We start from the raw sequence: 23,624 nt of genomic DNA, 5'->3' as shown, positions 1-23,624 counted from the left end.
GTAGCTGACGTCGTGACTGGCTGGTACCAATGGATCTTGAGCGATGTTTGCGAGAAATAAGTCTTGCTTTGTATTTCTGGAGAGAATTCAGAGAATATATCCAGTATCCTCCTATAATTCAGTACAGCAACGCCTGAATAAAACCAAGGCTCTATGAGTTTCTATGAGCTTCATCAAACAGACAAGCCTATCTGGGAAGGCGGTGGCAGAAAGGCTGGAGTTGCCCGTCGGAGAAGCCGGCAGTGGTCGGTCATTACGAAAATCCACTCCGGATCAAAGTAGGTAGGTAACTAGTTGCTCTCTACCAACAATTCTACCACGTTGACATCCGAGTTCTATCGCGATATTTTGTCTTCGTGCTTTCGACCGTCTACAGAACAGCAGTGTGGCCTGCGTCGGTCATGGCAGTGTCGCAACAGTGATAACCTTGAGTGATATGGAAATATAGCTGTCTCGTCCGAAATCGGTCATCCCGGCGAATTAATCAGCCTCAGCCATGCGCAGCTCAAAGCTGCTGGCTGCCTTCGGTTCCAGGGCAGCTGAGACAGGGCCTATCCTCTCAATTGTTACAGGATCATACCGTACCGTACATATTACTCCGAGCCAGGCTTTCACCAAGATCCGAAATGGTAATCAATTGAGATCATTTGCCTCGAAATTGACTTCCAAGGCATCTTCTTGCCGTGTTGGACTTAGTACCGCTCCGATCTCCCAGCCAGCCACGAGGTCCTCGATATTGTCTCAAGTTCGATGTCTGTCCGTGTCACAGAAACTAAATAACGCCCAGCCGCCGCTACCTCAACCTCAAAAGGGGAACCGCGACGTCTCCCCAGTCACGGAAAACAAGGATGAAGGATTCGAGCTTTCGGAAAAGGCAGCCCAGGCGGCACAAATCAATCTGAGCGCCAAGTTAGGACGTGATGGAAAAGAAAAAGGAAAGAAGCCTGCTCTTAACGAGATATGGCGACTCTTAAAAATCGCGCGACCTGAAGCCAAGTCGCTAGGTCTCGCGTTTTTCTTTCTCTTGATCTCTTCTAGCATCACCATGTCTATCCCGTTTTCGATTGGCAAGATCATGGACCTGGCAACGAAAGGAGAGGACGCTGAAGGTCTCTTTGGAATGAGCATGCCCATGTTCTACGGCGCACTTGCTGGAATCATCTGCGTTGGTGCTGCTGCCAATTACGGCAGAATTATTATCCTCCGTATTGTGGGTGAGCGAGTTGTGGCCAGACAGCGTTCAAAACTGTTCAGACGGACTTTCGTTCAAGACGCCGAATTCTTTGACGCCAATAGAGTGGGTGACTTGATTTCAAGATTGAGTTCTGATACTCTGATTGTCGGCAAATCTATCACTCAGAATCTCTCGGACGGTCTTCGGTCGATTGTGAGCTGTACTGCTGGTTTTGGAGCCATGGCATACGTCAGCTTGAAATTGTCGAGTGTCCTAGCTCTTCTCCTTCCTCCTATCGGTGTGGCAGCCTTTTTCTATGGTCGTACAATCCGCAACCTTAGCCGCAAGATTCAGAAAAATCTGGGTACTCTTACTAAAATCGCGGAGGAACGACTCGGAAACGTGAAGACGAGTCAAGCATTCGCGGCTGAAGTCTCGGAAGTCGCCCGGTACAACAATCAAGTCAAGAAGATATTTGAATTGGGTAAAAAAGAATCACTCATTAGTGCTTCCTTTTTCAGTTCCGTAAGTTCAGTACAATTTTACTGTGTATCTGCAATACTAACACCGTAATAGACCGGTCTCATGGGTAATATGACGATTCTCATACTCTTATATGTGGGCGGCGGTCTTGTTCAATCTGGTGGAATCACTCTCGGAGAGCTTACTTCCTTCCTCATGTATACCGTCTATGCCGGCTCCAGTCTCTTTGGTCTTTCGAACTTCTATTCTGAAATCATGAAGGGTGTTGGTGCTGCTAGTAGATTGTTTGAGCTGCAAGACCGAGAGCCTAAAATCTCTCCCACAAAAGGAGAAGCGGTTAAGAGCGCACGAGGTCCCATACGCTTTGAAAATGTCACATTCAGCTACCCAACTCGACCTGCAGTGACTATATTCGAGGATCTCAATTTTGAGATTCCACAAGGTTCTAATGTTGCAATTGTTGGACCCTCTGGTGGTGGTAAATCGACAATTGCATCCCTTTTACTCCGTTTCTACAATCCAGTCTCGGGCCGTATCCTTATCAATGGCAAGGATATATCAAAAATGAACGCCAAGGCTCTGCGTCGAAAGATTGGAGTTGTTTCCCAAGAGCCTGTGCTTTTCTCGGGTACTATAGCTGAGAACATTGCATATGGTGTACCTGGAGCCACAAAAGCTGAGATTGTAGCCGCCGCAAGGCAGGCCAACTGCCAGTTTATCAGTGACTTCCCATCTGGACTTGAGACCAACGTTGGACCACGTGGTGCCCAATTATCAGGCGGTCAGAAACAGCGTATTGCTATCGCCAGAGCTCTTATCAAAAACCCAGATATTCTTATTCTTGATGAAGCAACATCAGCTCTTGATGCCGAGTCTGAGACTCTTGTTAATAGCGCTCTTGCTACCCTTTTGCGGGGAAACAACACAACAATCAGTATTGCTCATCGACTCTCGACCATCAAGCGCTCAGACACGATTATTGTACTGGGCAACGAAGGCCGTGTGGCCGAAATTGGATCATATCAGGATCTGAGCAACCGTCCAGATGGTGCATTCACCAAGCTTATGGAATGGCAAATGACCGGCGGAGATGTAACACCTCCGCCAACGAACCCGAGAAATATATCCTTTGAAGAACAATTGGAGGAACTAGAACGTGAACAAAGGGAGAACGAGAGCGAGATTGAACCTGACGAAGCCGAACAAGATGAAGACGAGAAACTTCCGCAGGGAAGAGCCTGACGTGACGTCTAACATACCTGGTCTCATACTGTTATCTCGACTGTCGCTCGTACCACAAACTACATTAAAACTCCCTACTCCATGACATTCGCATTTCTTTTCTCCGATACCCTTTTCTGGGGAAGTTTCTCCCCCACGTTCCTCTTGATGTTCCCATGTTTTTACTTTGTAATAGTAGACTGCATTCTGATATATATTATCACTTGTGAATACATGCTAGACATGCTATAGAACTTACATACTACTACTATCAAACAGCCATCTCGTTGATTTTTTTTTGCAGTAACCTAATAAAACCGGCAGAACAAGTGCTGATAGGTGGGCGGTGTGCGATAAAGCGCCGCCCATGTGACGATGGCGGTCACTTGGGGAGTGTATCATCCTTAGTAATGTCACACATCTTATTGATCCGAGTGCATCAACGCCTCTCAACGTCAGCATGGCCATATCACGAAATTGATTGGTACCCAGATTGTATAAACGAATTTACAGCAAGTGACCATGAGCAGGACCCTTCTATCCAGGGTGTTCCCCTCCTCAACGGATCCGGAATACGAACCTGTCGAGAACGATGAATTACTCAGTGGTACGGATGGGACGGGAAACACACGGGATAGGCTTGCTTCCAGTGAGGAAAATGATGGGTTAAATTCTTTGAAGAAACCATTTTCATGGCATGATTATACGGTGTTTTTGCTTCTGGGAGTGGCGATGTTATGGGCATGGTATAGCCACTTATCAGCATCGTTGAAGTCGTGAATGGAATACGGAGATACAAAAGAGCTTAACTAACAGGAGACTACCGACAGGAATATGTTCCTCGCCGCTGCGCCCTACTTCCGTCGCCGCTTCGAGAAAAATCCTTGGGCGTTAGAGCACTATGAGTCCTCCATCCTATCAGTCTCAACAATAACGAACTTATTATGCGTCTTGGTCCTCGCCAAATTGCAACAAAATGCATCCTATCCCATACGAATTGCAGTCTCTCTTGTGATTTTGACCGCTGTCTTTGCTCTCCAAGCCATGTCCACGGTCTTTTTCCGCGCGGTCCCTGTTGGTTTGTATTTCATTTTCGTCATGACGATGGTTCTAGGGGCTAGTTTTGCAGTGGGCATGAACCAGAATGGCGTCTTTGCGTATGTTTCTGGGTTCGGACGTCCAGAATATACGCAAGCTATTATGGCAGGACAGGGAATTGCGGGTGTGCTTCCCTGCATTGTTCAGATTATTACAAACGCAGCTGGTGGATCTCGAAGGCATGATGGTGACCACCAAAAGAATGACGACGGTGACGAATTCTACAAATCGGCACTAACGTACTTCCTATTTGCTGTCTTGGTCACTCTGGTGGCCTTGTTTTCATTTGTACAGCTCATGAGCCGCACCGCCGGACCACGGTGGTTCATCAGGGAGTTCCGCGCTATCCAGAACGCACATACAATGTCAGACGCTACTAACCCTGCACCCGAACTTCCTGCACCAACTCACAAAACCGTGGGCCTCTGGAGACTTTTTCTTCGACTAAAATGGCTCGCTCTCGCAGTCTATCTCTGTTTCACGGTGACCATGATCTACCCCGTGTTCACCGTCAAAGTCCAATCAGTCCACAACCCAGCGACACGATCTCGCATCTTTGAGCCTGAGCTTTTCATCCCGCTGGCTTTTCTATTCTGGAATATGGGCGATCTGATCGGACGCATGTCCCCCATCGTACCAGTTCTGGCTCGAGCAGCAGGCTACCCCCGCGCAGTATTTGCATTTTCTGTGTCGCGTCTAATCTTTATTCCTATGTATCTTGCCTGCAATATTCGCAGTGGCAGGGATGCGACAGGCAATGGGGCGGTTATCAATAGTGATTTCTTTTACCTGTTTGTTGTTCAGTTAGGGTTTGGTTTGACGAATGGGTTCTTGGGGAGTGTGTGTATGATGGGTGCTGGACAGTATATCACTGTTGATGAGCGGGAGGCGGCTGGTGGGTTTATGAGTATGATGCTTGTTGCTGGGTTGGCGACTGGTAGTTTGTTGAGCTTTTTTTTCAGTGAGTCGTAAACAATAGCTCGTTGTTTATAATATTTCATGGAGTTTTTCATGGTTTCCACTATTTGAGTTGGGGCATAGTTATAGTGCAATATAGATACATATTGAGTGCCTGTTTAGTGAACATCCCCTTCCTGCTCTCGCAACAAGGCTTGTACATTCCCCTATCGAGGATCATCCCGACACTTCATACCCATCTCCCCAATCCAAGCATCCAAATCATCCCCCCCTTTCTCAAAACACAACTCGCCAACCCTCCCAACACTTCCCGCGCTTCATTCTAGCTCAATCCATCAGCCAATCCATGATGAAACCGACGCATAACCTCATTACCCCCCGCAAACGTAGCGAGATCATGATAGCCTCGACTTCTCAGCGAACCCGTAAGTAATCTAACATCTGCCGATATCCCACTCGAAGAAGAGTATAACGACTCAAGATCCGGGGCGACATAAGACGGCCCAAAGGCCTCTGCCGCAGGCACGATGCGCGCAAATTGCCAGTCGATGATACCCGTGATGTTGTATTCGTCATCGACGAGTAAATGGTCACCTTTATCGTCGACGTGTTTGAGGAAGAACTGCCCGGAATATCAGCGTTGATCAGATAGTCCTTATTCTCGCGCAGATATAGCAATGAAACACATAAGCAAAAAGATTTGGGATGACACAAGTTCAATCAAATCAATGTTTTAGGCTGTTAAGAGACGTACAAGCTAGACAAAGAGTCTGTCACAGGGGGATGTTGATGTGATTCAGGAGGGATTTCAGGCGGTAGGCAAAGGGGTGACCTAGCCCTAAGTCCAGTACTACCTTTTCGAGCTTCACGCCATGGAGAGTGCCAACCACCAACCATTATTGTTGTTGTTTTAATCCATCACACTATGAAACTACCTTGAGTCGAGAATATAGAAGCGATATAGAAGCGAGGAGTAGGTCCCGCTGAGGCGCGTTATGTATGTAGGTCGCTAACATCTTTGTCAACCTGGGTAATATGATGGCAAGAGTAAACCAATTTTTTGAGAAGATACTCAACTACGACAAACCGACCAATGTCTCTTAAACGATACACTCATCTCCTATTAATTCCGATATTGCACCTTGAAATCCAAGAAGAAACTTTAGGAGTCCAAAATCCTCGCACTATCCAGATCACAATGTCGTCTACTACCGAAGTTGAGCTTGTCAAAAAATACTGTGTCTCCTGGCGTTCAGCCCATGAACGAGATATCCAACCGTCAGCGATGCCGTGCGTCCGGTAGCAATAGATGGACCATTGCTACATCTCGCTGTTGGGCTGCCCGTAAGTAAATCAATTACCCTTGGATACCGATATCACCCTTGGACTGACTCTCGTCTAGATCAGAAGCGGAGCATCAAGCACCGATTCCTCATCCTCATCTGCATCTCGAACGAATCACAATACAATACCTATTTTTAAGGCTTTGCTTGCAGGTGAGGGGATAGTCGAATCGTCTCCTACTCCGTTTCGAGGATGGATTATCGTACTGAGGCTTGTATCACACCTTGGAGATCCTCAAGGGGACCGGGAGAAAGGGGTAATTTCGGGGTTCAATTTGTTTATGTATCCTTTGAGGTACGACTCTACATTAGATTTCACGCAATTCAGGCGTCTCAAATGGGAGATACCTTTGATACACCTTTCTCAAGCTATTTCGAAAGCTCAATGGGAGTAGATTTGCTTATACCTGCCCTGTATGATGCTCATTTTTTTCTTCTCTCGTAGACAACGACGTACTTTCTATCAATAAGAGATAACGTAAAGTCAGTACCTTGTGCCAAATTATGCTAGATATATTTCTCCATAAATCGTCTCAATGCGTTTCTATTATCTGCCACCGTAAATGCAATGTTGAACCAGGAAAACCCCAGGACTGCAAAAACAAAACCGAGATCAATGCCCAATCACCTAGAGTTCCACAAATACTCCAATATCGCCCATAGATAAATCAACTTAAGCAAGGAAAAAATCACTCTCATCCAACCACTGCTGATCAATCGCATAAGCCACCAAATCCGCCGCACAACACATGTCATCTCTTCCATGCTCTAGATCGAGAATCTCAAGGATTTTGTGCAGCCTATCGGTGAGCGTCGCTTGTAACTTCGTCAGTGCTTCACCGGCGTTATTCTCAGCCGTGCTGAAGGACGACTCCGACATTTTTGTTTGGGAGCCGGCAGATGGTTGTATATTGGCTTTGTCCGGACATGACTGTAGTGGTTGTCTGGGTTGACCTTGTGGCATGTTGTTATGTAAAGTGTAGTCTTTCTGCTCTATTTGCTTCACTAGCATCTTGAGAATGAAAAGTAGCCATATCAGATTTGTTTTCGGTGCGTAATCAGCCCAAATTCCCGATATCACCGGCGGCTTTTCCTCTGCTAGCGGGAGACCAGTGTATAGTTGTGCTCTCATACTGTGATTATGTTAGCTGAAACCTCTTGATTTTCTTTACATTGGAGTTGTCCTTGACATACAATCTATAAGTGTTTCGTTGAAGGATCTCAGCCTCGTCGCGACCGACAGCATCAAAAAGTCCCTTGTTGTCCAAATCGGTAGAGGCAATGTCAACTTTTTCTTCTGGATCGTCTGTCAACCGTAGCTCAGCACGGGACAATGAATAATCGATAATAGTGGTCTCCAATGAGCTAATACCAAACCCGCTGGAACTTTCCAACCGGTTTGCATCGACAGCTGCCAGCAATTGCATGTCTCCATCCGCTCTTGTTGACCGGAGACAAACATTGCCGAGATGAAGATCTCGATGTTCGAATAATGCATACTCTTCCGCTCTCGCCAGACCCATTGCCACGCCCCAGAATATATCGTAGACTTGGAAGACGGAAGACCACTTGAATTTCTCTAATTCAACTCCCGCATCATCCATCTCCAAAATTGCCCACAGCTGCTGATCGCTATATGCTCTCTTATTTGCTGGGTTGGGGTTCTCACAGTCTTTCCCGGCAGCTTTGTACGAATCCCAAGCGGCTTGGAACGATGGCGGAAACCGGCCTTGTACCACGTGTACTTCTCTAAACCTTGCAAATCCCGGAATGGGATCAAGAAGCTTGAGCAGTTTGACCTCAGCCACAATTTCGTCTATTGTTGTAAACTTTTTCGATCCCAATCCTTTTTGTGCACGCAACGGTACGACTTTGAAGACTCCTTCACCATATTCCTGCAGCTTTGCCAGTCTTGACTTTGATATATTGCGCTTGCATATATCCTCCTTTAATCGTAGCTTATATACCTCTCCATACGATCCCTCCGCGATCTTAACTGGATCAAATGCGGTTTCTGACCGCGCAGCCCATGAAGTGAATTTTTGTACTCCCCGGGCCGCAAGTTGTGATGTAGCTTCATCGAGAACTCGTCGAACATAATCATTTGTCTTTTCATCTTCCACACATCCAGACGAAAGCCTAACGATTGGCTTGGTTTTTCGTACGGACTTAGCGCGCGGTGGTCTGGGTGTAAAGGATAGTCGCTTCTGACTCGAATATACTTTGACTGGCGACTGCGTAGATTGAGCGGGATTCGAAGGCGTACACAACGGCCTCTTGGGAGTGTTGATGCGCTTCGAGCTCGCCGGTGTTCCGACAGACGGCTGGGATACCTGGACTGGCGATTTCACCGGGGATTGTGGATCGCTCGTGCCGATTTCAACTGTCGTCGGGGTCTCATCTTCGAGGGTAATAGATGCAACTTGGACCTCAAGTTCCTTAACCATGTCGTCCGAGACGTCTTCCTCTATTACCTGGTCAAGGGATAAATCTTCGCTACTCGTGGTTTTGAGAGGACTGCCATTTTCCAAAACTGCTCTGGGGGCGTTTGTTTTCCGCTTGCCGTAGACTCTTCTTTGCTGCACCGTTCGCATTGCGTAGCGTTCAATATTCTGTCGGATGATTACTTCTATATAGCCGATGTGGGATGAACGATGATGGTTGTCTTGTCCGTCTGCCTGTCTGGAGATAAATGAGCTGTTATTGACATCTTTCCTGTTATGATCTAGCGCATTGTTGCTCTGACGGCAGTTGACGCTTTTCCGTTTTGGGAGCTCGTTTTCTTACATAATGTATCTACTACATTCGGTTGTTGTGCATTCTCAAGTCTCTATACAAAAAGAGAAAGACATGATTATTAACGTCAACACTATAGCTATACCATTAGTACCTCCCCGTATAACACAGGATGTAACTACAGTACATCTAGTAGATATTGGCAGATCCAGGCTGAGCGTGGAGAAACAGGAGATCCCGCACTCTGACGTAAAGGGAAAGGGCGAACGGCAAAGGCTTTTTTTTTCTCGCGTTCCAGCCACAGACTAACGTTTCGACGCTTGACTTTCGGCCCCTTTCTTGAAATTACTATGAGAGCAATCCGTTCGCTCCCGAAATCACTTTTGCACATTTATTATCAAGCGATGCCATTTTCTACATAATTGCTTCGACTTTTTCCTCGCGTTGTCAGTTGTTCGCGTGACCGTCAAATACCTCGGTCGCATGATTGGATATCCGCACATCACGGGAAAGATAGGAAAGAAAGATTAAACAGTCGCACTTTTTCACGCGCCGACGCCGCGGCCAGACCCCTCGGTTCTCCATCTTTGGTCGTCTCCAGCAACATCGATAAACAAAAGATTCATCGTACAATATTATCTTGCATGCTGTTGTCGCAATAATCGACGCCTTTTTGGCATTTCTCCTGCCTAGTCGCACGTCGCGATGGCGTTCAACTTCAACTGGTCGCCGTTGATGGCCGACGCGGGCTTTTACACCCGCGCTCAGGACCTGTTAACGGCGGCGTTGAACAAATCGCCAAAGCCGCCTATTATTGTCGACGATATCAAAGTTACAGAGTTGAACTTAGGTTCCATACCGCCGGATCTGGAAATTCTCGAAGTTGGCGACCTTGCCGAGGACCGGTTTCGCGGTATCTTTAAGATGTCATATAACGGCGATGCGTTTTTGACATTGAAGACAAGAGTACAGGCGAATCCTTTGAATACATTCCTAGTTACTCGGCCGTCTTTCGCATCTCCGAAGCCGTTGGCTGCCGCCTCCGGCTTAACCATTCCACTACAGATTACGCTCTCGGAGTTTCGATTATCGGGATTCGTCGTGCTGGTCTTCTCCAAACAAAAGGGAATCACCGTCGTGTTTAGGAACGACCCTCTTGAATCGTTGAAGGTATCATCCACATTCGATTCAATCTCCTTTGTTCGGGACTACTTACAAAAGGCGATTGAGGGTCAGTTGCGCGCTCTTTTTATGGACGAATTGCCTGCTATTATCCATCGACTATCATTGCGACTGTGGGTGCCAGAGTATCGCGATAGAGAATCAGAATCAGTCAATACTTTAGATCTGTCATCGGAATCAGGTCCCGGCCAAGATCCTCTTGCAAGCCCTCCTCAGGACCCCGTTGACGCATCAGGAAATGCGCTCAACCCATCAGAGGTCGCTTCATTATCGCTGGACTCCGGAGTCGAGATTCATAATCTATTTTCACACAAGAATTTGCTTCGACTGGCTGCATTGACTGACTCACAGCGCACCCTTTCGTTGTTCACACCATCTATCAAAGATGTTGTATATAGGGCCTGGACCGCATCGGCAGAACTTGGGGAAAGCAACACATTGACATCACCTACTAGCCCAGTTTTATCCCGAACTCATTCTCATATTGGTTCTCTGCATTCATTCGTCGACAATGCTAGCACCATATCGATGCAGAGCGGTGGATCGAGCAACTTCAGCGGTTTTGGATCATATTTAAGACCTGGCCGACACTCTCGGTCTCATACAAAGAAGCGCAAGAAGCGAGTCGTTGACTTGCGGCGACCAAAGACCACAGATGACGTGGATAGTGTTAGCGGAGACAGTGTGTTCTCTTCTGAGAATGCCACTAGTGCGCCTACGATTTTCTCATCTCCAGCTCACTTTTCCGAGGAAAAGAATGATGACCCAGTAACTCCACCACTTGGTCCTCAAAATGATTTGCATTTGCCAACTATTCACGAACGACGACGAATTAGTCAAGGTGACCAGACCCTCCGGCGCTCTAATTTATCAATGTCAGAGGCTGCGCAACCTTCTTCTAGTCGCTCGGCTCAAATGATTGCGGAAACCTGGCCAGATCCAGACGCGACGCCACGCAATACGATCCGATTGCCTAGCAACGACCGAGCAAGCAATCGGTTCACAGCCGTATCTCTGCCGAGCTCAGCAATTCAATATACGCCAACGGTCCCTATCAACAATAACAACCCCAGGGAACAGGTCTGGCTGTCCAAAATGGCAGCTGAATTGGCTCGCAGAATGCAAGAACAAAAAATTGATCCTTCCGGATCAAGGCCATTCCCAGATTTCTGGGATGATCATAGCCGAGAGGAAATTCCACCTCCTGCCTATGGCCACTAATTCTTCCCTCAACATCTTTCCTTTGTTCTTTCCTTGATCCCTGCATACTACCTGAGATTCTCCTAGTCAGCGTTCCGCCGGGTTGCAGATTCACGACCGTTACGACATAATACCTAATGTTTTTTATGTTCGTTTTCCCTTTTTCTTCATGTTCATACTCGGAAAGCGGCATCTTCTTATGGTTTATAATTGCATCGTTCTCCATGCACAATCAATCAGTTGAAAGGACTGACTTGATGTGGTTTTTTTGTTGTATTTTTATATTTTCTGGGCTGTTTGTTCTTTCTACATTAAAATGATACCACTGGCGGTCTTTGGGGATTCTGTTTACTCCGGCACTTTCAACTATTTGGGCATATTTCATTCTGACTGGGAGAATTTATTTCTTGCGCGTTGATTGTTTTCAAATGTTTGCAATTGATTAGACAAACCGCTCCTCTCTTGAGATTGATAGCGTATTTTCATTCTTCTCTTGCGATTTTTGGGTTTTGTTTCTTGTCACTCATTCCTCGTCATCAGACTGATAACTTTTCCAACTTTCTTTTTGTTTCTTGCCACTTGTTATTCGTCATCAGATTGATAACATTTCATCTTTTTTTTTACTTGTATATACTCTTATTTTTTGACATGTGAATATATTCAGTATGTCTACAAAATGTTTTCGCTCAATCCAAGTAGAGTAATGTTCAGCTATAGTCACAGAAGACCTCGGAAAACTGCTCGATGAATTTACGATACCTATCTCGATGGATCATCAGTATATATCAAATGGAACTCTACTGGAAGATAACCCAGTACCGTCGTCAACAGGCACCATTAATTCGAATGGTCTTTACGAAATGGAAGGAAAACGAGTACTACACCTCTAAAAGGGCGGGATTGAACGTATATCAAACAAAAGAAAAGAAATTGTCTCAGTAGTTTCTGGGGGAACATCTCAATCTATTCCTTTATATACAAACTTCGATAACCATGTTGTTCTTTTTTTTTTCTCGATTGATTTGATAAAAGTACATCCCTTTGAAGTATGAATGTTTCGCCAGTTTTTTTTTTGGTTTTTCCGGACGAAAGAAAGGGAGTTGTAAAAGGAAAGCCATCGAAGATGTATATGCGTTTACTCCTTGCCGAAGAAAGTCTTGTGGCCCTGTTTGAGTGAATTAGTATGAGTGATTATTCAAAAGGAAAGTTGAATGGCATTGAATCTTACAAAGGTCAAGCGGATCATGGCGTATGTGGTGACTGAAGTTGGATATAGTTAGCACGGAGCATAGATTCCGGAGCGATTGAGCGAGCACATACTGGCAGTTGTACCCCAGAGAGAGATGTAGTAGGGGTAGAGAATAGCACCGGAGCGGCCAGTCTGTAGAACAAGTCAGCGAATGTCGAGGTTGGTAGTTGTGATTATCGTCATCGGACTGACCTTCCACCATTGACGCTTGCCATCGTGCGACTGGAACAGACGCTGGTAGTAAGGAACGCGGTTTTCGCGGTAGACGAAGCTATAACAGAGAGAACACAATTGATTAGCCCATTCTGTCCCTTGAAGGACTAGTTTCTGTGATATCAACGACAGCACGTCATCTTCAACATGACCACACCTTCCTTCCTTTCTTCCGCAGTTGCGTTGTGTGCGGCTCCAATCGGAAAGCAATTGAATTCCAAAACTTACCCGGCAAGACGAGGAATGGTACGAGCAACCATTTTGAGAGTTGTTGACAAGAACCTGAAGGTAATTGAGGGGAGAGTGTCGGGGATGGCAGGATAGAGGAAGCAGCAAACGTCTGTGGTCTGATGAGGTGCGACTAGCTCCGGCAATCTTTCGGGTCCGCCAAGCCTTGACTTTGGCTTGACGTTGTTGACTTTGCCGGATTCTTCCTAGGCAGTCATGTGACTTAAACTAAGACAAACAGTGCAAACATGAAGCTTTAATTCATCTTAGGCAAGTAGTATCGGCGCGCTTCACAAAAATAATTAGCAACGTTTATCAAGTCAGAGTTTGAGGAATTGATGGGCAAAGATGTTGAGAGGTAGTTCTAGCAACTACTTTCAAACTTTCTATCTCCATACCTAATGCGCCCAGCTCTGCTGCGGCTCTTGAAGAGGCCGTCCACTATCTCCTTACTCAATGAACTGGTTTCAACATCTTCAACGGCAGCAGGTATTGAACGACTCGACATTCGGAATGGGAAGTGCGCCAATTGCCAAATTAGACGTTCGCATGCGAAGGTGCTTCCTTACGAAAGTTCGAGCGTCGCCCCGGGCGCAGAACCGAGCGTGAAATTACAGGTTTACGATATTGTCGGTGTCGATCGTCGAAAGTCGTTGAGCAGAGCAAAGCGAAAAGATGTTGGGCAAGAACATAGAGGAGGTGACTTGTCGCTAGCATTGGACGTAGATCGTCTCGAATACGAATCCTCGTTCTATGCTAAAGAAGGAAGGCGACTTGTGGACGACCCTTCAAGACAACACGATTTTGAGCTATGGAAGGAACTTTTACAGTATAAAAAGCGGAAATATGGTCACCAGGGCGTACTTGAAATATGGAAGGGCATTGTGGACAGAAGTGATAATATTCAGCTCCCCGTCGAAGGCGAAACCGCGGACTATATTTGGGAGACATTCGTCGAAGCAGGACTAGCAGACGAACAACTTTTATACGATACGACCAAATATGCCGAGAAACTATGGGTGAATACCGAGAGACGCTGGAGCAAACTGTACCAAATGGTTGTCGGCGGACTCTTCAGTAAAGGTTTACCGGAGGAAGCTGTCGGTTGGCATCGCAAATTGCATTCCATCCATTTAAAGGAGCCAAATGACATCGTCTTGGTGATGGCACAAGCTGTGTCATGTATACCTGAGAAACCGCCGGATTGGTCTTTGTACTCTCCCGAAACGATGACGCTTGGAAATGGACGGGGTGTGAGAGCATTCGGTGAAATCTGTCTGGCAACAGAGGGTCACCAAATATATGAAATTGTGATTCCTTTTTTATTTCAAAAAGGACTTTCGTTGGATGCTACGTATATGCATGATTTTCTGGTCAAAAGAGGCGATATCCCACGTGACTCGAATACTCTGCAACGGATTCTAAATTTTGCGAATACAGAAAGTCACACGTTTTCACAGAAAGTGAGGCAAAGGATCAAGAAAATTAAATCAAGCACTTTGGATCCATCTGTTTTGGACTCACTTGCTGCGCCTGAGCAGGCCAAAGTATCCGGCAATAGCCAGCAGGAAACCGAGCCGGACGACCCAAAAAATCAGGAAGAGGACTGGATCAAAGAAAAGACGTTTAAAGATGAATTCGGTGCACGACTCTTTGCTACGAAAGCGTTGACGGTGGATATGATAACAAACGGCCTGCAAATTTTTGGTGTCCAGGCCATTGGACCACTTTCCTTACGGGAGATTGCTCTGCGAGCAGACGGACCGAAAGATATATTGGAAAAGATGCAGGCACTTCGCAAGGCAAACATCACCATCCGCGATTGCGCATTCACAAGACTAGTAGAGAGACTAGCACTAGAGCACAAAGATATTGTCCTCGAAGATCTACTCCACAGTGACCAGCATCCAGATGTCTTGGAAGATGTCGCTGTTCAGGAAAATTTGCTGTGTTCTTACTTGATGGCTCGAGATTGGAGGCTCTACAACCTCACCAAAGCAATCCTCAACGAGGTGGCAAAGGACGATATGGATAACATTCAGTTTCGAGTTTCATTATCAGCGAAAGAATGGTCGACAGCTTCAGATGTTGTCGATAGAATGTACCTTGATGCCAAACCACTGACACAGCAAAGCATCGATCACATGTTCTACGCCGTTCTGACGCCGCGACTTCCGGGTCGGCTTCAACCATACTCCGAAGACCCCAAGATCGATGAAGTCGGGTATGCGGAGCGAATCTTGAAGTTAGCCTTAAAATCCGGAACTGAAATCGACCCTCAATATTGGGTTGAATTATTGAAACGGATGGGAATGCATAGGCATGATGAATGGCAACGAATTCAGGAATTGAGTTTGTGGCTTGCGCAGAATTACGTGGTGCGGGAGGATTCACCATTTCTGCATAGTCTGTCGAGATCAAGTGGGATCGACCCTGATAAAATCCTGGCGAAGAATCGTACCATGATACGACACATCTTCAACCCGCGAATGCAGATGGCCCTCATCGCTTGGGGCTTCAAATCACCCCTTTGGTACAAGAACGCAACACATGAGATACTCGACCCAGTCAGCGGCGGGATGGTTATCCTTTGGTCCCGAGGATTAATATTACTTCGCGACCTAGAACGCCTGGGTGTAACCATCTACCCAAGTTTTGTGCGTCAAGCCTGCCGGGAACGGTTACAAATGCTCTTTGGTGAATTATATTCCGTTAAGAGATGGAATCGGACATTGCGACAGAAGAATCCATTTAGATTCTCGCGCATTCTGAATGATATGCTTGCGATATATCCGACGCTTTTCACGCAGGAGGATCGAATTGATTTGCACAAGCTTATTGATCGTCCGCTGCAGGGTATGGCTGCTCGTAAAATGGGACAGAAGTATGAATGGATGGATCAGTGGCCAGGCTCTAGGCATCGGTGATTGTATATATAGATTTTTATATTACCTATAACATAATATCATCTTCATGATTTTACTTCCGGCCATACAGAACCCCCCAACAAAAGACCTTTGTATTATTCTCACCAATCAGATTTTGAATCTACTTCCTGCTTGAGAATTACGATTGTTATCCCCCAAATACAGCATACAACTCCCAGTGAGAACGGTACACCGCCATGATGCCTTTCGCAGAGCTACTTCCTCGCCCCTTAGGGGAAGTTGTACAATACGGGAGACGAGACACCCAGACACATCTCAACCAGCAGGCTGCAGCGCCCTTTTGATATTTTCACAAAATCAACTTCAACGTTGAGAATTCACATGACGGAGAGAATCGATGAATTTTACTCAATGGTGAGTCTACACATCTCAAGTGGAGGTTGATGATGATAGTTCCTGATTATAGTGGCCTGGATTATACAAACCCTAACCCTGCTAAAAAATCACGTGGCTTCATCCGCGACGGCAATACAGAAATACCTACTCCGTATATCCGATGGAACTTCAGGAGCTCCACTTTGAATCCATGGCTAGTGATGGAGTAGTTAGAGTTAATTAGTTAGTTAACTTAGTTAAGTTAGTGTATGATGATTGCTAATGCTTAGTTAATTGGATTTGCCTCCTTTTGTTAAGTTAGTTAGTTAACTAACGAACTAGTATTGTTACGGCATAAACAGGCAGCGGGTGAATTCCGCTCCTTTCAAGCAGGCGCCGGGTAATTGCATTACAATCGCCAGTCATAAAATCTACGCTAAAACATGTAATTCATCATCATTATCAACTCTGATTTGTTAATCTCAATGGTATATATCCACTCCAGGTTACTTTTGTACATGAAATTACCACAGATAAGGAGTCTACAGTGTCTTATCGGAAATACGGAAATACCATACACAAATTACAAAACTCGAGGATAATCTCAAATTTTCTAACGACATCTCCTGATATTTCTAATCCATTGGCCATCACACCTGTCAAATACCACGCCTGCATCCATTGTAACAGTCTCCCTTTTGTTTGCAACTTTTCACCTCATTCGTCATTCACAATGGCTCTGGCGTCTAGCTCCACTCCTCTTCGATTGTTTTCCATGGCCACTCTCAGACGTGGGACCCTCCTCAAGGCCGCGACTATATCTACTCCTCTTCGTGCCCCTCTTTCTCCAACCTTTTCAATTCATCTCAAACCCATCTCCTTAGCTACAAGACAATTCTCAACCTCCCCCTCAACCTCCTTCAATAAATCAACCATCAACATGGCTCCCTCCACCGAGACTCTCATCGAAGTCGCCAAGAGCAGACGCACATACTACAACCTCGGCCGCAACTCCACTGTCCCCGACTCCGAGATTGTCGAATTGGTTAACCAGGCCATTTTGCACATTCCCAGCTCATTCAACACCCAATCTACCCGCATTGTTGTTGCGCTGCACGGTGACCATGAGAAAGTTTGGGATATTGCTGTAGACGCTTTCAAGCCCCTTGTTGCCTCTGGTGCCGTGCCCCAGGAGGTCTTTGATAGTCAGACTAAGCCCAAGCTTGATGCTTTCAAGGCTGCTTATGGAACTGTATGTTTTTGCCCCTCAATCAGAACCAGAATGAGTGAAAGGCTAATCCGAATCACTGTAGATCCTCTTCTATGAAGATCCCGCTCACATCAAGCCCTATGCTGAAAAGTTCCCTGCTTTTGGCTCCAAGTTCCCTGAGTGGGCTGATCACTCCAACGCTATGCACCAGTGGTTCCGTAAGTTCTCCCTGTTCTCGCTCTACAACATGAGACCACACAACTAACACATATCACAGTCTGGGCTGGCCTTGAGACCCTCGGCTTCGGCGCCAACCTCCAGCACTACAACCCTCTGATCAACGCCGGCTTGGCCAAGGCTTTCGATGTTCCCAGTGAGTGGGATCTCAAGGCTCAGCTCGTCTTTGGATCTATCGAGTCTCCTGCAGGCGAGAAGCAATTCAAGCCTGTTGAGGAGCGGGTTAAGGTTTTCGGTGCTCAGTAAGTGGGTGAATAGATTATGGATATTTTTTTTATGCGGGCATCATTGTATATAGCGACTCTTATTATAGAAAATAGATTTTCCTGACGATTATATTCTTTGTGATTCAGTCAGAAAACAAGCTCCCTTTGATGACCTTTTGTTTTCCGGGAGATAGGAGACGCTGTGTGTATCGAGAAGGCTGAGGAGACGAGATCCATAAACACCGATCGAACCCAAAAAAAACAATCCAACCCAGCAATAGAGGTATAACAATTCCAATCCAAACAATGCAATCAACCCCTCCTCTCCTGTCCATAATACCGCCCGGGTACAAAATTGTAGTCATCGTCTAAGTTGCTTTTGGCTTTCATCAACGGTGCCCAATCCGTGGTCCATTTGCTGTGTATTTGATGTTTCCAGCGGCTGAAGAATGATTTTGCCGATGAAGAGAGGGAGGATGAACGCGATGGTTGGTCTGCGTTGGATGTGGAGGGTTCTCCGGTGGAGGTGGTTGTTGGATCTTGCTCGGTCATTTCGTATATTTGTGTGCTATGTTATAGACGATAGGAGGTTTCTTTCGTCTCGTATTGTTCTCTGAGAAAGCTTTGGTAGAATGGTATATGATCGAATGTGCCACGAAAGTTAACGGTCTGAATAGATTCGTCGGCTAACCCTAGGTAACCCTCCCTAACCCACAGCTAGGAGATCCGTTCGGCCGGACCGAACCTGTCTTTATATATTATCGCAAAACAACTCGAAAGATTTTTTTCGCTGACTGCTAAAAATGGATAAAAGAAAATTTTATTATTTCCTCTTTAAGTATCCACTCAATGGTCAGGCACGAGTGATGCTACATGACGTTCCTATTGATGGTACCTTGAGTGGCAATGTCCCGGTTTCGGAATGCTCTGCCGGGCGCCCTTGCCACCATCAACATTTCATTCGTTCTTCAGAGTTTCCTGTTTCCGTAATTAGCTATTAGGTACGGAGGCTGATAGGCATTAATGAAGGTCTGGATCTATATCGACGAAAGGAGAAGTACTAGTATTCATGTGTAACGGTACGAACTATGAAGTTCGAACGAAGCTTTCCCATGATGGGTATTACTGGTAGATTGCTCTGTACTCGGACTGGACTGCACAGCAAATTGATATTCTGACTGGAAAAATTAGGGGATTCTCTGTATTCTCTCCTTATTTGACATAAAATACTCATGGAGCATAGAGTGTTGATGCGAAAAGAAAAGAAGTCGAGATGGAACAAGGAAAGAGCCGCCCCACAGCGAGAACGGCTCCTTCCGAGTTAGTTAAGCTACTTTCCTTGTGCAACCAACTCAGTTTCAACCGCATCCTCTTTCAACTTGAAATGGCTCGTCCTTAACCGGCTATGTCGGAGAATACCCACTCACACAGAGCTCATCGCCAGGACTACCCATACACTCCGCGTCGCAAGCGGGTCGGTCAGGCCTGTGAGCCATGCAGGTGATTAATCCCCCTTGATTCTTTTGGCGAGTGATTCCGTAGCTAACGAATCAGCAGGCGCAAAAAGACCAAATGTCCCGGTGAACAGCCGATTTGCTCTCATTGTGCACGGCTTCGTCAGCCTTGCACGTACATTCGGAGTCGAGCCAGTCGACCCAGCTCTCAGAGAGTGTCGGAGACTTCGGCTCTTGATGCTCGCTCGGAAAGCTCGACTGATGGGCCTCCGGGAGTGGTATGTTTCCTCGTTTCTCGAATCTAGGATTCTACTAATCTGGGGGGGGGGACTTCAGGAACGTCGTCTTGGACATCTGGAGGCTCAGATGACACGCGTTTTATCTAATCTAGAGTGAGATTCACTAATTCGAAGCGCACATTATTAGACATCTGACACCAAGTTCTTGTGCTTATAGGCGCAGTGAGCGACAAAGTCAAGCGGATATACAGTCTTATCAGGAGCATACCACTCCTTCTTTACCAAACTGGGAAAGCAACGCAGAAGTTTCTCTGCCGCCGTGGGAAAAGGTGCTCGAAATTGCGCAAGCATTCTTGGTCTACTGTGATTGCCAACCGCTCGCATTGTTTCATCGTCAAACCTTCTTGGCAAGTTTAGGTCATCGGGATCCTGAAATTGTTTATACTATCTTGGCATTGGCCATCAGATTCTGCTCACCCGATATACTGAACGACGCAGGCGGCAACACAGCTTCGCTACATGCCTTGGTGCCATCTTATATGGAAGCTGCACGCGAACGTGTCATAAAGCGTGTCCTTAGTGGTCCTGTCGAGATATCTACACTCCAAGCTCTCTGTTTATTGAGCATGGTGGACTATACCAGTATGGCCTGTTTTTCCTTTCCACTAATCAATCGCTAACAGTAAAAGATGGCAATGTTCATCAAGCCACGATACTTAGTAGCTTGGCTATGAATCTCGCCAGGTGTGCCAACCTTGCGTACGAACCTACTTCTATACTTGATCACGTGGTCAGAGAGGAACGACGCAGGTGTTTCTGGAGCATCTGTCTGCTACGACGATTTCACGGAGAAGATGTGCACATACTAGACTATGCCAGTCCAGAAAATCTGGTAAAATATCCCAAGAGTACCGGGGTAGCCCCTGATATCACCAAAACTGCGAACCCTGGTGTCGAGGTCCGGATCACTCGAGGGATGAAAGACGAAGGCATTGTGGCATATTATCTACAATTAAGTGAGACCTTTTCTCGGACAGCGAGATACGTAAAACGCCGAGGTAAGTCGAATGGGGTTTTGCCATGGTCACCAGAATCCGAATACTCGAAAATCATTGCGTCGCAGATGGACAGTGAGACTCGTGTCCCGTATATCCATCGCTTCAAATTTTCCGGTCTTCCGGATAGATCCGCAGATGACTTGCAGTCTAATCGTGACTACTGGGGCCCCTGGTTTTTCAATCAATTCATGTATCATACAATCCTTTGCCTCCTCAACCATCCACTCTTGTTGTCTCTGAGTCTTCGCAACCATCGGAGCACCATTCCTGAAATCTTCATACAACATTCGTCGGACATGATATCGACTCATACTTCTTGGATTGTTTATTTCGTGAGTTACTTCGAGGAAAAGGGATTTCGAATATCTGATCCCTTCTTGGGTTACTGCGCTGCTGTCGTGGCGACTATCGAGCTGCAACTCAGTTTTACCGAAGACGAAGGCATTCGAAAAGATAAACAAGAACGTTTCGAGAGTTGTCTGAATTTTGTGCAGGATCTAGGGAAGGAGTGGCCACACATGGCGAAAATGGTATGCTGAATTGAAGTGTGTTGAAAACAGTCACTAATCAGTTTACAGGCAGAGAAACTGCAAGCTTTGAATGGAGCTGTTACGGCATCCTATGTTCCATACACTAGAACACAAGACAAAAGCCTTGTCATTGATTTATCTCGATTTTGGGAGATACTTGATTATTCTTCTGGCTTTTCAGATGAGAGAAGCAGCTTATTTGGCTCAACCCTGTTTTCAGAAAGTGGAAACAAGGCACATGAAGTTTCCAGCACGACGCCTCTACCAGAACCGACGAGAATCAGAGTCTCACGAAGGACATCACAGGTTCCCGGCGATACTCAGCTGGCCCCTCAAGAACCGGACCAAGGCTTTGACTCTAACATGCTCCTGACACAGACAGATATATATGGAGACCAGTACTCCATGCTTGCCGAAAATTTCTTTGCCCAAGGACAAGACTTTCTGCGCAATACGGAAGATTGGTTTACGACAGGAATTCTATGATTTTTGATCCACCAACCGTCTAACAATATTATTCATGTATATAAACTAACTATGCAATAGCTGTTTTTAGCTCATTTACAAATATCCACACCTCTGTGAAAGTGTTGTATAACGGTGCAGGAGCTACTCGTACAACATCTGGCTGTCTCTTGTCGCAAATGATACCAGCATCTTCCAATCGTTGAGCGACCTTATCGAGAAGGCCTGGATTGAGCAACAAGCTCAATTGAGCACCTCTGGCATTGGGGTCTGAGGGAGTAATAATACGGAACTTCCTCGTTTCGTCCGTTGTTCCGGCAAGCAACAAATATTCGAGATAATGTGTCAATCTTAAAGACTTGGCTCGAATCTGTGCTATGGAAGTTTTATTGAATACCGATAGAGAGGAGCACAAAGCAGCCAAGTCGATAGCAGATGGGTTTGAAACCTGGAAGCCGCCAGCGCCAGGGATTGGTTTGAATTCTAATCATATTAGCGACGGTATTTGCATAACGAATAACTGAGTCAGACTTACTATTGTCCATTTTGAATCTTACTGATCGATCACCTCCATACCAACCAGTCAAGCGGTGACGGAACACTGGCTTGTCCTCTCCCTGGCTATAGTCTACAACACCATGTCGCTCATGTACGAAAATACCACCAATTGCTCCTGGACCGGCATTTCCATACTTGTATGTACACCATGCAGCAAAGTCGACATTCCAATCGTGCAATTTAACATCGACATTGGCATAGGCATGTGCCAGATCCCAACCCACCACGATACCGCGAGACTGGGCATGCTTGGTGATTGTGGGGATATCAAAATACTGTCCACTGTAGTACTGGATACCGGGGAGTAACAGCAATGCGGTTTCTGAGGCATGCTCATCAATAACTGACAGAATCTTCTCGGTTGAAATGACATATTCGCCCTCATCGGGACCAATCAAGACCATCGAATCCTTGGGGTTTAGGCCGTGCCACTCAATTTGGGACTCGATCGCATACTGCATCACAATTAGCAAAGTCAAGAAAATGAACTTGATGATTTCTGCATACATGATCACTAGGAAAAGCCTTCCAATCCAACAAAACCTTATGCCTGCTCTCCGTCGGCTTATAAAAGCTGGCCAGCAACATGTGCAAATTCGCAGTCAACGTCCCCATAGCCGCAACCTCTTCCGGATTCGCGCCAACAATCCTTGCCATGTCGCCTGCAGCTTGCTCAGCCAGCAGCTGCCATGACGTCAACGGCGAATCCTCAAGATCTCTGAAATGACCAAGAACTCCAATCGAAGACCATGTGTCCAGCTGAGCTTCTAGATATTTACTCGTAGCGCGGGGCTGAAGCCCTAAAGAATTTCCACAGAAATAAATACTCTCATCTTGCGAAAGCCCTGGTTTTGCCAATTTGGTGGCTTTCAAGTTCGCTTTTGAAGGGATGATGAATTTCTCCCTGAAAGCACTCAAAGGGTCAGTTCTATCGAGAGATTCTGCATACTCCCGGGTTTGGGCGTTGCTGGCGTAGGATGGAGGTGTGAATTTGCTGATTGTCACTTTGCTAGCAGTTGTCTCTTCGGCGCTGGAGACGGGTGTTATCAATGAGGGGGCCATTCTGTCCTATATTCGGATTGTTTTATGTATATACAAAGATTCGACTTTCTCAACTGTGATTCTTCACAACGAAGAGGAGAAGGTCAGAGAACTTATTACCCACGATCCCCACCAAAAATCAAATTAATCATAGACGTATCTCAACTATCATCACAATCTAACTACGAGAATCCGTCGTAAAGATAACGAACCCCCGTACCATCACCGCCACCGTTCCCGCTTCCGTTCCCGCTTCCGTGTTGTGCTTGAAGCAACTACCGGTAGATACCGTTCTTTACCGTCCTACAAGCCCTAAAA

General features: G+C 46.2%; 9 protein-coding genes across 9 annotated transcripts; 6 read left to right on the top strand and 3 right to left on the bottom strand.

Moving 5' to 3' along the window:
* Window positions 1-496: 496 nt before the first annotated feature.
* EYB26_006851 (uncharacterized protein) lies at window positions 497-2,899 on the top strand (the record flags this gene model as incomplete). The annotated part of the gene is made up of 2 exons (XM_054266124.1): window positions 497-1,699; window positions 1,751-2,899. 2 exons carry the CDS (start codon window positions 497-499, stop codon window positions 2,897-2,899), a joined length of 2,352 nt encoding a protein of 783 aa, XP_054122099.1.
* Window positions 2,900-3,400: 501 nt separating this feature from the next.
* EYB26_006850 (uncharacterized protein) lies at window positions 3,401-4,948 on the top strand (the record flags this gene model as incomplete). The annotated part of the gene is made up of 2 exons (XM_054266123.1): window positions 3,401-3,624; window positions 3,709-4,948. 2 exons carry the CDS (start codon window positions 3,401-3,403, stop codon window positions 4,946-4,948), a joined length of 1,464 nt encoding a protein of 487 aa, XP_054122098.1.
* Window positions 4,949-6,910: 1,962 nt separating this feature from the next.
* EYB26_006849 (uncharacterized protein) lies at window positions 6,911-8,831 on the bottom strand (the record flags this gene model as incomplete). Its single annotated transcript, XM_054266122.1, has 2 exons — window positions 6,911-7,370; window positions 7,432-8,831. The coding sequence occupies 2 exons, from the start codon at window positions 8,829-8,831 to the stop codon at window positions 6,911-6,913; spliced, it is 1,860 nt and encodes a 619-aa protein (XP_054122097.1).
* Window positions 8,832-9,678: 847 nt separating this feature from the next.
* EYB26_006848 (uncharacterized protein) lies at window positions 9,679-11,376 on the top strand (the record flags this gene model as incomplete). Its single annotated transcript, XM_054266121.1, has 1 exon — window positions 9,679-11,376. One exon carries the CDS (start codon window positions 9,679-9,681, stop codon window positions 11,374-11,376), a length of 1,698 nt encoding a protein of 565 aa, XP_054122096.1.
* A 1,114-nt stretch (window positions 11,377-12,490) lies between these two features.
* EYB26_006847 (uncharacterized protein) lies at window positions 12,491-13,077 on the bottom strand (the record flags this gene model as incomplete). Its single annotated transcript, XM_054266120.1, has 5 exons — window positions 12,491-12,520; window positions 12,584-12,615; window positions 12,676-12,736; window positions 12,797-12,875; window positions 13,046-13,077. 5 exons carry the CDS (start codon window positions 13,075-13,077, stop codon window positions 12,491-12,493), a joined length of 234 nt encoding a protein of 77 aa, XP_054122095.1.
* Window positions 13,078-13,446: 369 nt separating this feature from the next.
* Window positions 13,447-15,972, top strand: EYB26_006846 (uncharacterized protein; the record flags this gene model as incomplete). The annotated part of the gene is made up of 1 exon (XM_054266119.1): window positions 14,101-15,972. The coding sequence occupies one exon, from the start codon at window positions 14,101-14,103 to the stop codon at window positions 15,970-15,972; it is 1,872 nt and encodes a 623-aa protein (XP_054122094.1).
* A 1,069-nt stretch (window positions 15,973-17,041) lies between these two features.
* On the top strand, window positions 17,042-18,001 carry EYB26_006845 (uncharacterized protein; the record flags this gene model as incomplete). The annotated part of the gene is made up of 3 exons (XM_054266118.1): window positions 17,042-17,560; window positions 17,622-17,736; window positions 17,796-18,001. The coding sequence occupies 3 exons, from the start codon at window positions 17,042-17,044 to the stop codon at window positions 17,999-18,001; spliced, it is 840 nt and encodes a 279-aa protein (XP_054122093.1).
* Window positions 18,002-19,366: 1,365 nt separating this feature from the next.
* On the top strand, window positions 19,367-21,728 carry EYB26_006844 (uncharacterized protein; the record flags this gene model as incomplete). The annotated part of the gene is made up of 6 exons (XM_054266117.1): window positions 19,367-19,461; window positions 19,519-19,693; window positions 19,752-19,807; window positions 19,872-20,296; window positions 20,344-21,242; window positions 21,291-21,728. 6 exons carry the CDS (start codon window positions 19,367-19,369, stop codon window positions 21,726-21,728), a joined length of 2,088 nt encoding a protein of 695 aa, XP_054122092.1.
* A 49-nt stretch (window positions 21,729-21,777) lies between these two features.
* Window positions 21,778-23,327, bottom strand: EYB26_006843 (uncharacterized protein; the record flags this gene model as incomplete). The annotated part of the gene is made up of 3 exons (XM_054266116.1): window positions 21,778-22,190; window positions 22,243-22,720; window positions 22,773-23,327. The coding sequence occupies 3 exons, from the start codon at window positions 23,325-23,327 to the stop codon at window positions 21,778-21,780; spliced, it is 1,446 nt and encodes a 481-aa protein (XP_054122091.1).
* Between the last annotated feature and the right edge of the window lie 297 nt (window positions 23,328-23,624).

This window comes from Talaromyces marneffei, chromosome 5 (genome assembly GCF_009556855.1).
Source record: "Talaromyces marneffei chromosome 5, complete sequence".
In the NCBI taxonomy this organism is placed as follows: Eukaryota; Fungi; Ascomycota; class Eurotiomycetes; order Eurotiales; family Trichocomaceae; genus Talaromyces; species Talaromyces marneffei.
Note: the sequence above shows the minus strand (reverse complement) of the source record. Positions and strands in the feature narration are given on the sequence as shown.